Source organism: Semicossyphus pulcher, unplaced genomic scaffold (assembly GCF_022749685.1).
Source record: "Semicossyphus pulcher isolate SPU_LCO1_2020_fin unplaced genomic scaffold, fSemPul1.0.p SCAF_22, whole genome shotgun sequence".
Lineage (NCBI taxonomy): Eukaryota > Metazoa > Chordata > Actinopteri > Labriformes > Labridae > Semicossyphus > Semicossyphus pulcher.
This window is the reverse complement of record NW_027211696.1, coordinates 16165063-16180618: the sequence shown is the minus strand read 5'-3', so window position 1 is coordinate 16180618 and position 15556 is coordinate 16165063. Positions and strand designations below refer to the sequence as shown.

Below are 15556 nucleotides of genomic sequence, written 5' to 3'. Positions count from 1 at the left end.
TGCGCCCATACATGTAGACTTGTGGTCCAGCTCTGCACACACTTACAATGACAAATGAGCCCTGGCTGTCAGACTGATCTCAGTTAAGCTGAGCTTCAAGGCGAAGAGGAGGCGCAGCCTCTGTGTCTGTCTATAATACATGATGTCAGCTACAACCAGCGAAAGCTTTTTAGGTTCACATTGGAGACCCCATCTGAAACCAGGCACGACCCCGTCACAACAAACTCCAGAACCCTTACAAGACGGCGAAACATGAACAAACAGGTCTCACTGGAGGTTATTTGTGAATTTAAATACAAGTAGTACGAGGGAGTCACTTTCAGGTTCTTTCACTCTTGTAGACGGGGGTGTTGGATCATAAACTCTAAGTGTTGAACATGTTGAGGTTCAGAGGACTGAAACATAAAAGTGGAGCTGCATAAAACAATGAAAGCTCCTTCATGTTTTCAGAAAGTTTGACTGGGAAATAAAAGTCCTTGAGCTGAAGTAACATCAAGTGGGAAGGATTTTTTTGTTTGCGCCAAACACTTTTAGTTAGAAATATATTTAAATGTAAGGTTTAAAGTCAATTTGCAAGTTAGCAAAAAACAGGCCACTGTCAGGATCAACACAGACATGTTGTAAACCCTGAAGGCGGCCTGTACAGACTTAACGACCATCTTTAAACAAAATAATTCTTAACTTAAACAATCAGTCACAATTTACTTCTGCTCCCACTGTGCTACACACGAAACACACCAGCAAAAAGAGGGAGAAACGTCTTTCTTATCGTGCAACACTTAAGCTTTAACAAGCTGCAATTAGACAGATTTCATCTCCCAGTGACCTTAAACACAGTTAGCAGCGGTCTATATGAGCTCTCATTGTGCCATAAGCTTAAATACATAATGGCCATTAGGTGTTTTTGATATTTAACTCGGTGTAAGGTTCGGTAAATGCGAATAATCTGTTAGTACTGATGATTCCCATGTTTTCTTCTGGACTGCAAAGGCAGCAGAAGGCCATGAGGTGAGAAGTCTGAACGCACTTGCCCCCTTCAAGATGTCTGCACTCTGCAACACAATGAGGGGACAGAAAAATGCTTCAAAATCAGATTCGCGAGGCGGTTTGAGCAGGATGGAGAGTGTTTGTGCAGGAGAGGGGTTTTATCAGCGGCAAACACTCACAGGAAGTCCGGTTTGGGATTGTCCATCCAATTCCTGCGTTCCACAGGAAACCCTGCATAAAAAGCAACTGAAAAACGCCCGAAGACATTTCATTTGTCGCCAGTCGACTCACAGGGAGCACCTCGAATCAACCGCGAGGTTTTTATTTGAAAGCATCAAACCCCGAGCTTTAAAAGAAACCAGCACCATGGAAGACTCCTCTAATCCACTGGCCCGGCGGCGCGTGCCCATGGCCGCTGCTCAGCCTGCGCGCGCACACGTTCCTGGTGACCCAGTACTGCGAGGGTAAGATTTTTAAACATTTTGTTTCAAGTAAGCCAAGTACAACCGTGTTTATTTCACTAGTTTGATCTGTTTTCTTTTATTTCAATGTTGTGGGGTTTTTTTTTAATTGAAAAAAAGTGCAGAGTAAACTTTATTGACAAATGTAGCTTTCAATACACAGAGAGAGGAAATACAGATGGATAAAAATGCAGAAAAACAGCCAACCGAAGCTAACAAGCTAACATATAACTATTATACAGACAAAAGCTAGGTACCAAACTATGTATACAAGTCAGATTGTACTGCACTGCGGGGTTACAGGTGGTGAATGTTGCACACATAAGCTACTGTATGGATAATGTTGGTGCAGGTACTGAAAGTAGCCTATATGAATCACAAGTGTATTGCCAAGTAGGTTTACACGATACATCTTGTATTGATATAATCCTTGTTTATCAATTTCTGCTTGTTTAAATAGCCTATGAAATCATTTTTCCGAGCTGCAGAGGAAAGGGATAGGCGCACAAATAACAAACAAAAAGGTCTAATAATTCCTTAAATATTTTGTTAGATTTTGACAGACCTGTTTCTTCTGCACACAGGAACATTTTAAACATCAAAACTTGTTTTAAATGTATACATTGAATGATAATTTGAATTATTTGTGATTTAAAAAGATGGTTATATTCAAAGGTTCACATTTCCAACTTTTATTTTTGTGATGAGTGACGGGGAACAAAATAAACAACTCTTATTCCATGCAAAGACATATTTAAAAGTTAAGCTAATATAATAATTTAGCAGGTTAAGTGAGCAAACTCATGAGGATATCATCCAAAGTTGCAGTTGTGGTTCAAATTCCTTTTTACGTTACAATAATTCGACTGTAGCCTATCAAGCAAACAAGATGCAAACTATTTGGCGCTACTAACTGATTTGGTCCACCATTACTTACATTAGAAGCATGTTAGGATCTCTTAACTGCCATTATTGACAGGAACAAATCCTTAAAGCACACAAAATCAGTTTCAAAGGTCATATGAGTACCTGAAAGTTTTTTAAAGACGTTTCAAAACGGTGAATCTATCCTTTAAAACAACTCCCAGCTTTAAACCAAATCTGCAGGGTCTTACTTCACCCATGAGTCAGCTTGAATCGGTTAGTTATGAATGAAAAAGCCGAAGTTTCTGTAGTTAAAAACAGCCCGTGCCGTGACGTCACACGCGGTAAGCAGGCAGTGCAGGCGGCGTGAGCTCGTGGACCCCCAGCTGGAGGAGTGGGAGGAGGTCCTACCATCACCCCCCATGCTCTCTGACAGTCCGAGCTGCAGGAGAAACCCTGACGCTGTATAGCGGAGTTTTATCACTGTTTGGACTTTGAACGCACCACCGGAATATAACGGGACTGAGTAACTTTGTTCAAGCCGCGAGCGACTTCCTCTTTTATAGGACTGTGTTTTTTCTTTGTTGGATTATTTTCAGGAAAGCTGATTGTTCATTCAACGGTTTGTGATTATTTTTGTATCCATGCATGCGCCTTTCATATCGGCTTATAATAGCTTGTGCGTGCGTGACTAGCACCCATGCCAGTGTTGTTCTGCGTAGGAATGCGGCTGTTCTGCGCATTAATTTGTGGAGTCACTTTTAATGTGTACGGGTGTTAATTTGAGGGTGTGTGTGAGAGAGAGAGCTGGGATGCTCCTCGGTCTGACTGAAGGATGTTGCTCCTGAAACAGTGATCTCCAGGTCTGTGCAGTGCTGTAAAACAGCGCCCTCTTATGGCGAATTTCAGAAATACACCTGCCCGCGTTACTTCTAATGTGTCAGTGGGTCAGAACTTCTTACATTTGGAAAATTGAGCACCAAACACACGCAGATTCAGATACAAACACGTGTCAACGCCTCTGATCACCTGGATTAAAAGCACCGTTTGGTATGAATGTTATTAAACTAAAAGTGTTGCTTTTTATGAAACCAAAATGAGATTTATTCAGAATATTTTTTACGTCTAATAATTTATCTTTGCAGACTTGCTTTTAAATCACTCGTGTAGAAATGTTGGTAATGTACTTTATGCGTCCCAAAGGAAGAGCAAGTTTCTATTTTAAGCCTTCCCTTACATCATAGCAAAAAAATTACAGTAATGATATAACCACACCCAACTAGCTTCTTTAACAGGCATTTTTCACTTGAGGCTTTTCCTGTGCCTGCAGAACTGCACACACACACGCATCTTACCTTCAACGTTACCCCCCAGCGTGCTGCTGGGATTTGTGAATGAACTCACTCTGTAGACGTGCGTGTCCTGTCCTCTGGGCGTCCAGCCAGCCGGGGATCAGAGAGACTTGCAAAGCTGTCAACCGCGGTTTAACATCACCTCAGGATAAATGAAGAGTCTCCTGCAGGCTACAGTCCCGTAACCTCTGATCACAACCGCAAAAAACTTAGATTTCCCCAAAGGTTCAGCGTCTGGTCTGTTGGAGAAGTGTGCTAGTAGGGTAGCATCGCAGCAGGAGCAGGTCCAAGCTAATGTCATGCATCTTTCTTCCTCCCAAACGGATGTCTTAGTCTTTCTTTTAATCCTGTGCAGAATGCAATTAATCCAAATTGGTGTGAAGGGATAAGAGAACGTTTCTGTGAAGTTAGACGTCTTTGTCCTTTTCCCCCTGTCTTTTGTGTGACAATCTTCTGCAGGTCAGAGAGAGTTCAACCAGCTTTTTCCACCAGAACTCAGGACTGTTAATGCTGTACAGTGATGCCTACATATGCGGCTGTTTGTGTTCTTGTAGTTTACTTTTTTTTGCTAGTTTTCATGTCCAAAGATTCTTCCGAATATCTACCTCGCAACAAGTATTTGATTGTATCTCAAAAGGTCATACAACCCCCTAAAACATGTACAAAATCACCTTTTTAACTACTTTTTGTCTACCTTATTTATTACTATAAATGTATTCATGTGTGTGGTTAGCATGTTAGCATGTAGGGAATGTTATATTTGTTTTAGGAGATGCACCGAACATTGAGTTTTGCAATGAAAATGAGGGCGTTTTAAACTATTCTGAACTTAACTTTGTTTATCTAGCACCTTTTTATACAAACATGCAGCCCAAAGTGATTCACAGAGGAACTATCTAGGAAAACTAGGAACAAAAATTGACAACAAAAGATAAAAACGATAAAATGTTTGAAATGAATGAATAAAAATCTGTAGAAAGTTAAATATTCTGTTGTATTCTGAGCTGGTGGAGCCCAGATTCCCTCCAAAAGTCCAAGAGTCTTGATTAGCTTGCAAAGTTAAACAAAAAGGGGAAAACAAACTGTCAGTTAGAAGTGCTTAAATACATAGATTGAATATTAAACTACTGGTCATAAAAAGGTTTTACATTTGAGGACATATTCTACCTAAAGATGCTCCTTCTACAGCACACACTTCACTGTTTTGTGATGTCTAAAATCTCTAACAAGAGAAAACAAGCAATCTGTGAGATAAAATAGCTAGTAATGCTAAAAACAAACATTTAGATCATGTCAAGCTTTTGAAAACGACTCCAAAAATGTCTCCCAGAACTGTCATATAATTCATGAATTGGCTGAAACTTTATTAAAATGTCTTTCTTTCTCATAGACTTCTATAGCTCGGCCTGAAAGTGGCTTGAATCTGAATCTAATCTCAAGTTCCCTCTCTGTTCAGGTAGCTGGAGTCATCCTCCTGCAGGAGAACACACACATTCAGCGTGAGGAGACTTTGGCTGGGATCCCTGACTCCCCCACCCCTCCCTCCTCCCTCCTCCTCCTCCCCCTTCATCCTCCTCCTCCTCTCCCCTCCGCCTGGCACAGAGTGAGCGAGGGAACGTGGGAAAGAGGAAGACGATGTACCAAACGCTGCTCCTCTCCTCCTCCCTCTTCATCCTTCACGTGATGGGCACCACGCAGTTCTTCGCTCACCACGGGTAACGGCTCTCTTCATGCTCTTCCTGTGTTTATTATGGGATGTCATTTGGTCACTCTGGCCCCTCTAGCTGCCGAGCCGTCACTCAGACCTGTTTGTTTTAGCGACCTCTTCCACTGCGAATGTATACAGATTGCTCGAATGACATTAAAACTCTTAAGAGGGCACTCTCTCAGGGTCCCCTTCTGTCCTAGACTATTAGACGCAAAGCATTATGGGAAAGTCTCCAGGCCCATCTTGTCATTTTCAGTCGATTTGCTCAAAGACCAAAATAAACCGAAGGCCAAACGAAAGATCAAGTGGAGCCAAAGAGGTCAAAGGGCAGCTCTTTACTCTGACACATTCAGGAGTGATTACATGCCGCAGTCAGGAGCAATTAGGCCGCACGCCAACTTTTTGGTGACGAACACAAACCTCGCGGCTCCAGGCTTTGACTTTTTGGACCAGATTTCTCTCTGGAAGTTACTCGTAAAAGTTTTCTCGTTTAAAATGATCACAGCTTCCGGCACGGACGCTCTTTCGAAAGTCCCTTATTTCAAGGCAGTGTTAATGTTTGATCTCATTCCTGCAGGAGGAGGGCGTGCGGCCGAGACCTCCGTCACAGCGTTGTCATGGCAACAGAGTCATACGTCCAGCCGGTGCACAAGCCCTACATCACCCTGTGTCAGGGGCATCGCCTCTGCAGCACGTACAAGTGAGTCTAACAGCAACATGACAACACACACACACACACACACACACACACACACACACAGTCAGAGCTCTTTCATTCATGAATAACTAAACCCCAGAGTTATACATAGAACTGTTTTTTGTACATTGAAACAAGTAAGAAATTATGTGTTAGTTTTAAATAAATTACAGAATTAGAAGATTATTTAAAACTGCTGTTGAATAAAACAATCAAAATGTAAATTATTTATATTATATATTATATTTCATATAAAAAATTAGGCAGGATCTACTGAACTCCCAGCAGGCACATGAATAAATGTACAGGAAAAGTATTTTTAAAGTCTAATTAAGTTGAAGTATAAATTATATAAGTATACATTTCTTTCCGTCCTGGTTTTCTAAGAATAAAAGGATTTAACATTTATTCCTGAAGTACTTAATCATTTTGGAAATACCTCCTCGAACCTTAAAGAGACAAAAAGCATAGACTGTATAGAAGAAGTCCATGTAGCCACTGGACTGTGAACCTCCCTTTAGAAGATGCTTGTTAGTAGTAGCGTCTTGTCGGTCACAGGTAGCCGCACCTTAAAGCATTCTCCTGCTTTATCATCTAATTTACTCTAAATGGGACCATGATTAAAGGGGCCGTATCTTTTAAATGGAGATTCTCATTTCTCTTTTGGGTGTTTATTGTTCACAGTGAAAACTCCAGATACTGTGAGCCAATCGTGGCTAAGGTCTGACCTTTGAACGGCAAAACGACTTGTTGGTTTTAGAGGAAGAAGACGCTCCGAAAAATAAGTAAAATTGAAACAAACTTTACCGACGTGATTCAAAAACACTTTAAAATAACAGAAAATTGATTTCATATCTAAAATATGTCCACTTTAACAAACCAAACATCATGACGTGTACTTCAAACTAGCGATAGAGACCATTAACTCTTCAGAAAAATGTTTACTGAGGTATTAAATCAAGAGTTTTCCCATCTGGTTTCATACAAATCAGACTTCTTTTTGCAACCAGTGGAGTCGCCCCCTGCTGGCCATAAGAAAGACTGTGTGTTTAAGGCTTTTGAAACCAAGAGGCTACATCCACTTCTTATATATAGTCTATGATACAAAGGGAAACAAACATGATAACCATATCTAAATGTAGACTATAATACCCACCTACAACATAAATGGTTCACTATGGCCTCCAAATATCTGTCCGCTGTTCAGATGGACGGATAAATAACAACAAAGTTAGACAAACATCAGCTGAACCGCACAGGCCAGAGTTTACCAGCAGCAGTGTTACAATTAAGCAATCACTCGATGTTAACACTGTTTGACGTGTTTAGGAGGAGTAAGGGCTTACGAGTGCAGTCATAAATAGATCAAGACTTTCTCCCACACACACAAATACACATTTCTACACAGAACTGGGTCACGGTGGCACATATTTTGGAGGAATCTAAATATCGAGCACTTGTGTGTAACTACGGGAAATGAACCGCCTGCCCGCAGAGACCGCGGTCATGTTTATTTTGGACTGCGTCTCCCTCCTTACTTGCTCGAGCTCTCTCCAGCTCTGACGCTTTCGAGTCCCCCCTTAAATTCCCTCCATTTTAATCTCTTATTTTTTTAACTCTTCCCTCTCCACCGCGAGTCAGTCTCACTTTTGTTTTGGAGGATGTTTTGCAAACCTTTTGATAATTATCAGACAAAAACAGGCCTGAAATTTGATCCTTCTGCTTTCGGAAAACACACATCTTGTTGTTCTGACTTTGTTTTGCATCACTTTATCACTTTGTATCTGTCCTTGCAAACCAAACATACCAGAGTGTCAGCAGGCTGCAGCGAGATCTCAGATCTGTGTTTGCATCCCTTCTCCTTGCTCCCTCCCTCCTTCCCTCTCTCATCTCTGACACTCTCTTAACATCCGTGGTTTCAATATTCCACCAATTTTCCCATGAGCGTTCTGTCAGTCTGACAGAAAATGACTGGACCGGCTAAACCACACACACACACACACGATGGTGATGGCAGCGTTATGAATAACCAGGAATCACTAAGTGTGTGTCTGTGTTCTGTCTCCACAGGACCGTGTATTCTGTGGCGTACCGGCAGGTGAGCAGAGAAGCACCTCCGTCACGTTTCTACCCAGAGTGCTGCCCGGGCTGGCGGAGGTTTCACTCGCACAACTGCAACCAAGGTAACCTGGAGGGACACCTGGTGGGTTCATGTGCTCATCCGTACCTGTGTTAGCTGCTTGTGTCATGCGGAAAAGATTTTAAAATGTTAAAGAAGTTGTTCATTTTGGGAAACATGCTTAACTTTTGTTTGATTAAAAGACGCTAAACATGAAACCGGCCCACAGTTAGCTTAGCATAAAGACTTGTAGCGAGGGGAAACGGTGCCTAGCTCTGCCTAAAGGTTCAAAACTATTTTAAAAGGAAAAACTTGAGTGTAAAATGAACAAAAGGTGCGCTTTTACGGATGGCTATGTGCTTCAAGAAGTCACTCCAAGAAGTCTAAGCTAGGCTAATTGGCTCCTTGCTTTAGCTTGGTGTAAAAACTGGTAGCAGGGGAAACGGTTAGCCTAGCTCTGTCTTAAGGGTAAAAAAACATGAATAACTCATTAAAGTGTAAAAACAAAGTGAGTCATGTTTTTAGGGTTGGCTATGTGCTAGACAATTCCTCACTTACAGTCAGAAACTCTTTGCTAAGTTAGCTGATCGGCTAAGAAATAATCAAACTTATTTCCCCTTTAAACCTCAAATGTTTACACTTTGGTTTATTTAGATTTTAAGTAGAATATATTGTGTTAATTTGTGAAATTTTATCTTGCTTGAACGCAGATTTTTTTACTGCTAAACTAAGCTAGCTAACCGTTTCCAGTTTTTAAGCTAGGCTAAGCTAACCATCTTCTTGCTGTAGCTTCACATTTTGCTTTTAAATAAGGGAGTGTCATTGATCCTTTTATCTCACGGCAAGAAATTAAGCACTACATCACTCCCCATTAAACTACAACTTTAAGTTTTTACTATTGCGTTTTGTACCTGTCAAACAAACTACATTTAGGGGTGCTGGTGGCCTCTGGCTAACCTTGCTAAGCTAACCGTCCCCTGGCTTCATCTGAAACAAACAGCCATGAAAATTGTATCAATTTCTTTCATTTACGTCTTAAAGATAGAAAATTAAATGTATTAACCCAACTGCAGAATAATTCCTCTGAATATCTTTTACAGCTGTGTGTGGAAAACCGTGTGTGAATGGAGGTACCTGCTTAAGACCCAACCAGTGTGCGTGTCCGCTAGGCTGGACGGGGCACCAATGCCAAACAGGTAGACACAAAACACACTTTCCTGCAGATTCATAGAAGTCTTCCTGAGCATATTCTGACACATAACACCCATGTCTTTTAATTTCTTGTCTTTCAGACGTAGATGAGTGCAGCGAGCAGCGGCCATGCGCCCAGGAGTGCGTCAACACAGCCGGCAGCTATCGCTGTACGTGCAGAGACGGCTTCAAGCTCGCGGGAGACGGCCATTCTTGTCAGAGCCTTCCTCCTCGTCCTCCACCTCCTCGTGCCACCCCTCCCTCTCCCAACCAGGCAACAGTGGGTGGTCACACAGATGCGGGTAAATGAGCAGCACAGGAGTGTGTGTGTGTGTGTGCATTCACATGGTATCATTTTGTGTCTTGCAGCAGCAAAGTATCTGGAGAGCAGAAGAAAAAGAACATAGCCAGATTTGCGGTTCATTATTACTTTTGGTACGCGCTATGCCACTCTCAACTCGTACCGTGAGTAATAATGCACTGCGACTGGTGCCGACTCCAGACAGATGTGTTGTGGTCTGGCCCCGTGCGGTGAGACCGGGGCCGGTTGGTCTTTGATAATGACTCGGTTTGCTCCTAAGAGTCCTGTGAGTGAAGCAAACATCTGACTCTAATAGAGCTCCCGTGCTAATACAGACATATTCTCATCCCACACACTCCATTAGCTCCTTTAAATATGTTGCAATGCTGAATCTTACAATGAAAAAGTGGATTTTTTAAAGTGTGTGTTTCCTGTATCTTAGCAACTATATAATACAACCTCCCTTCATGTCTACTAAAGTGATCGTTGACCTCAGGATAGTCTTTTTCCTGTGTCAGCATTATAGCCTTTTCGGGAATTCACATAACCCGAAACCCTAAAGAAGACTTACCTTTCCCTGACTTCTTCAAATGTTTCCACCTTTGGGGATTTGTGTGAGTTACCAAACTATAAATCTAAAGGGGATATTGTCTCATGGACTGTCAAAAAAATGAAATACATTTATTTTGGTTGTGAGATTGCTAAATTTTCTGGCGCTCCGCTCCAAACGTCGTTTATCAGCGTTTTTGTGGAGAAGAAAGACACATAAAAACGGAAGTGTTGCTGAGTCTGCAAAATAAAAAAAACATGAAAGGAAACGGGGAATAAAAAAGCCAAAATATGATTGATCTTTCCACTTGATGAAAGCGACGGTGGGCTTCTTTGTGGGGGCGTTTTAGCACTCGGCTCTCAGATGCAAAAATGCAAGGCCAGTAGACATCCTTGGCTTGACATCGCGTTCTTTTATGCGTTCGAACACGTAAGATGTTTATGGAGATCACAAACGCAGGTTTAAACGCTCAAAAAGTCGACCTGAGCTCTGACTCCATGCCAGACTTCAAGTGGAGGAGTATTGGACTACATTTGTGTATCTCCATCTTCCTCTTTTTTTCCCTCCCTGTCGCTTTTTTTTCTCCGCGTACTTGGCCTACACTTCTCATTCCAGCTCCATCAACCCTGTCTGCTGGGGGTCATCGCCTTCCCCCCCCTTCCTCCTCCTCCTCGCACTGTTTCTCAACTCATTCCTGTCTCAGTAATGGACCACATCTGGGAGAGATTGAGCCGCTCTAAGTCTGTCTGCGAAAAGCACAGCCAGGCAGAAAGCAGGGGGTCCCTAATTTTTGCATCCAGATCTGGGTCCCCGTCTGCTCCAGGGATGTTATCCCTCGGGTGGAGCCAGGCGGACACATCCCCATAACAGATTTAGGTATTAGAGGAGGGATGAATGAGCGCTCGTCTTTTTCTGGTGACCCCTCTTTTAGCTTGTTTGTCTGCTTTTTCGTCCGTTCCCATAACCAAGCATCATTTACAAACTGATTCCTATAGGCCGTTTCCTGGTTTTTCGTTTGGAGACTTTGGCGTGGCCGTGAATCATTCGATTGATGAGGGCAAGCTGCTCGAAGGAATCCTCTAAAATATAAACTTTAGATCTGAGAGAGAGGATTAAAGACACTTTTAAAGCCTCTGATTTTAGTCCCCTTCCTCTGATTTATATTCCTGTCTTTGTGTGGTTTCTACAGGTGGAGGGTTCAACCTGGCGGAGAATGTGACGGAGGAAGTTCAGAGCCTGAGGAACAGAGTAGAGCTCCTTGAAAAGGTACACATGTTCAGACACATGCAGAAATAAAAGCCACCTACCCCGATACCTCCCAGCCTCTCTCACGATGAAATGATGTAAAATCGTAGTCGCTTTTTAATCCCTGAACAAAAGATTTTTATAGCTTTTATTAGAATCCTGCCTGTGTTCATGAAAAGCAGAAAGGTGAGCTGTTGATGTAATGAAGATGTAGGTTGCATTGATGTTGTGTTTACGAGGTGAGGGGAGTAATTCACACAGCGGCCATATCTCTGACGTCACACTCAGGCTGGGAAGCTTAAATGCTGTTTTAATGTCATACTGCTGTGTTTCAGGTTATAATAAGTCGTATAAATTTAGAGAATTTAACCAGTTGTCAATACTTCTGGATTGATCAACAACTGAAAACACAATGAATAGTAAAAAACAGGAGGAAAATCTGACCCTATTTCAAGTTAAAACAACAAAATTGATGATTGCTAACATTAGCTAATGCTATAGCTAATGTTAGCTAGATTCAAACGTCAGCTAACGTTAGCATTTAGCCACTTCCTAGCCAATATTAATTTTATCTTGCCATATTTCAAGTTAAAACAACAACAACATTGATTCAAACTGTCATTAGCTAATGCTATAGCTAACGTTAGCTAGAGTCAAATGTTAGCTGTTGTAAACATTTAGTCACTTCCTAGCCAATATTCAGTTTATCTGGCCATATTTCAAGTTAAAGCAATGAAATAATCGAAAGCTGACGTTAGTAAATGCTATAGCTAATGTTAGATAGACTTAAACATCAGCTAACGTTAGCATTTAGCCACTTCCTAGGTAATATTATTGTTAGCTAGGCAGTGGCTGAGAACTAATATAACAGTTTGGTAGGGTTATATAAGGAAAGTAAGACATAAATTCATAGGTAAAATAATGTTGGCTAGGAAGTGCGAAGAGCAAATATGGTGTGGTCGACGGTCATTCGGAAAACGGTATATTTCTATTTCTTAGCTTGTTTTACTTCAAAATATGACCAGACATCTTTTTGTATTTTCACTATAAATTTTTCTTTTTAGTTTCCAATAAATCAGGATTGAGTGAAATTATAATAATTGAGATTCCAGAGATTTTACGAATTATAACCCTGAAAAAAACAGTATGAAATTATAATATGAAATTATATGCTGTGTGAATATGGTGAAGTCATTTTTTCTCCTAACTTCCTCTCCTCTTTCTCCCTCTTGCAGAAGTTGCAGTTGGTTTTGGCGCCCTTCAGCAGCTTTTTCCCGCTGTCGCTGGACGAGGGCATGTCGGAGAAAACCACCTTACTGTCCCACTCCTTCCAGCAGCTAGACCGCATCGACTCTCTCAGCGAGCAGATCGGCTTTCTGGAGGAGCGCCTCGGCACATGTGAGTGACCGCGGGCTGACCTTTTAGTGGTCAAACTTGATATTAAAACACTTTGAGGAGAGAAAATCCAATTTAAAGTTGAGCAGCACTGAAAACCCGAGTCCCAGGAAACCAGGAACTGTTTAAAAACTTCTTCAAAAGGATTAGAGACCATTTAAAAGCCAAGATGTAACAATTGTCTAAATGTAATCGAATAAAATGTATTACAGTCCATATTAATAAAATTCAATAACATAATGTAATTTTGGGCCTGTAATGTAATAATCTTTTTGGCTATGGTATTATATGATCAGTAATATAATAAAAGGAGATCAAACTGAAAGTGAAGTTATACAGCTGCAAAGCTAAAGCTAAATGCCCACATTGATTATGCTAACACTGGTGTTCAGCAAGTAATGTTTACAATGTTTGCTATCCAGGTTTAGCATATTAGCATGCTAATATGAGCTTATTAGCACTAAATACAAGATGCAGAACTGGACACTTGAAAGTTTTTACCTGATGATGGAGTCCTAAAGTTTCAACACCACAAATATCAGCCTCATGGTGGCGCTAGAGGAAAAGCCAAGGGGTCACCAAAGTCTGTTGCATTCATCACCCTTATTTCACCAATGCACCAGCAAAGACAGTGAAGTGGCCTGTTGGCATATCAGGTCCCCACATGAAATCCTGACTGGGACTTGGAGAAACAGCACATTTGAAAATTTTATTACATCCTGAATTATTGATGATGATTTTTGATTAGAACCAAATGTGAAAATCCTTTCAGTTGCAAATCTCCTCAGTTAAATGAAATCAAGCCAAGATCTCATGTTATGACTTACTCATGTTTCTGCTCTTCTCTCCTGTAGGTTCGTGCCAGGAGAATTAACCACTAAACATCTCCAATGAAGTTAATAATAATCCAAACCTGCCAGAGACCGTACGTACCAAGATGGATGGATGGCAGCGAGTGGAAAAAAATAAATAGCCTCAACTCTTGTTATGCCATGTTGTAATAATCGCACAAATCATCTGTTATTTCCACGTTTCCCGACGGATCCATTTACCCCTCGTGTTGGATCGCTGTCAAAATTTTGTAACAGTACCAGGCAGGGTCAGTTTCAGTATGACTTCTTCCCTGTAACATCTGAATCAAACCCCCCTGAGGGTCAAAGGTCAAATTGGCCACTTTGTTTCCGTGTTTGTTTTACATCCGTGCAGCTGTGTCCTCTGTCAAAGCCCAGACTGTCCCGAGGCAGACGCGGACATCTGTATTTATCTATTTAAGTTATGATTACTTGTAGGTATTTCTCAGCGCTCCAATAGACATTTTTACCGAGTTTTGTAACATTTTGTAATAAAAAGTCTTAATCAAAACACCTTGTGTGCTCACTTATATGAAATGATTACAGAATAACGTTTGCATATACATGATCCTGTGTTTCCTGCTCCTATAAGATAGGACAAACTCTCCATTGAGCTAACACAACACTGGAAGTCTCCTGTTGACCTCTTTTATACATTTACTGCAATGAGTGGTGGAGGAAGTATTCAGATACTTATGTAAGTATCAATACTGTGAAAATACTCCTTTACACATAATAGTTTAACTTAAGAAAAAGTATGTTATAATCTGCTAAACGCAATTACCCAAGGACACTTTGACTTGTAGACTGCAGGAGCTGGGGATCAAACCCCCAACCTTCTGATTGGGAGACGACCAACTGAGCCACAGCTAGAATAACTTATGAAAAAAAAATAAAAAAAATAGTAGGTTATATTCCAATATCAGTATTATTTTGAATCCCAGAAGAAGACTAGTACTTTCCAATACATGCATGTCAAAACTACCAGAATGTCCTCCTACATCCAGTCACATTTTGCATCATGTAATGATGTAATTTTTGGCTATTCTGACCCACAATCCTTTGCACCAGGGACGATTAGATACCTGCGCAGCAAGCTTGGGGAATGGTGTTTTGTATGTTTTAAACAGTGTTCAAATTGTGTGTGATGTGCGAACAACAGGGCGAAAATTCAAAGCACAGTGTTATAACGAAGCAGTATGCCCTGTGTGCATGTGTACTTTGTAAAGGCAATTATAGTAAAAAGAAGAAATTTTGATTGCAAGGTAAGACTTTTAGGATTAAGTATCAGACACAGATTACTTGATAAGATCACATCTTTGCAGTGTTTGCACTATGCAAAATGTCACTTATACAAACGGGTACAAAGAAAAATGTAGACAAGTTAAGTTTGTTAGGTTCCTGGGCCTCTACCTGGATGATGACCTGTCCTGGAACACCAACACCACCGCACTCTGGGGTGCTGGTTTAGCTCAGCTGGTAGAGCAGGCGCCCCATGTATAGAGGCTACAGTCCTCGTCGCACTGGTAGCAGGCTCGACTCCCAATCTGCCGATCCATTTGGTGCATGTCATCCCCCACTCTGTACTCCCTACATTTCCTATCTAATCCTATCCTATCTAATAAAGGCAAAAAGCCAGAAAAATAATCTTTAAAATCATCAGCGGCTCCATTTAAAGACACTCATGCTGACAGACTGCTGGTGTCCTTCTACTGCGGCTCTATCCAGAGTGTGCCGAGTTACTGCATCTCTGCCTGGTTCGCCAGTTGCTCCGCAACACGTAAGAAGGCGCTCCAGAGGGTCATTGTGACAGCCCCAAAAAAAGAATCATCAGC

At 41.4% G+C, this 15556-nt stretch overlaps 1 protein-coding gene across 1 annotated transcript; it reads left to right on the top strand.

Annotated features, from left to right (window-relative positions):
• The first annotated feature begins 1272 nt into the window (after positions 1-1272).
• On the top strand, positions 1273-14212 carry egfl7 (EGF-like-domain, multiple 7). Its single transcript, XM_069673744.1, has 9 exons — positions 1273-1451; positions 5121-5379; positions 5950-6072; positions 8140-8252; positions 9289-9384; positions 9481-9681; positions 11420-11496; positions 12711-12873; positions 13725-14212. The coding sequence occupies exons 2-9, from the start codon at positions 5300-5302 to the stop codon at positions 13742-13744; spliced, it is 873 nt and encodes a 290-aa protein (XP_069529845.1). The 5' UTR covers positions 1273-1451; positions 5121-5299; the 3' UTR covers positions 13745-14212.
• Positions 14213-15556: the final 1344 nt, after the last annotated feature.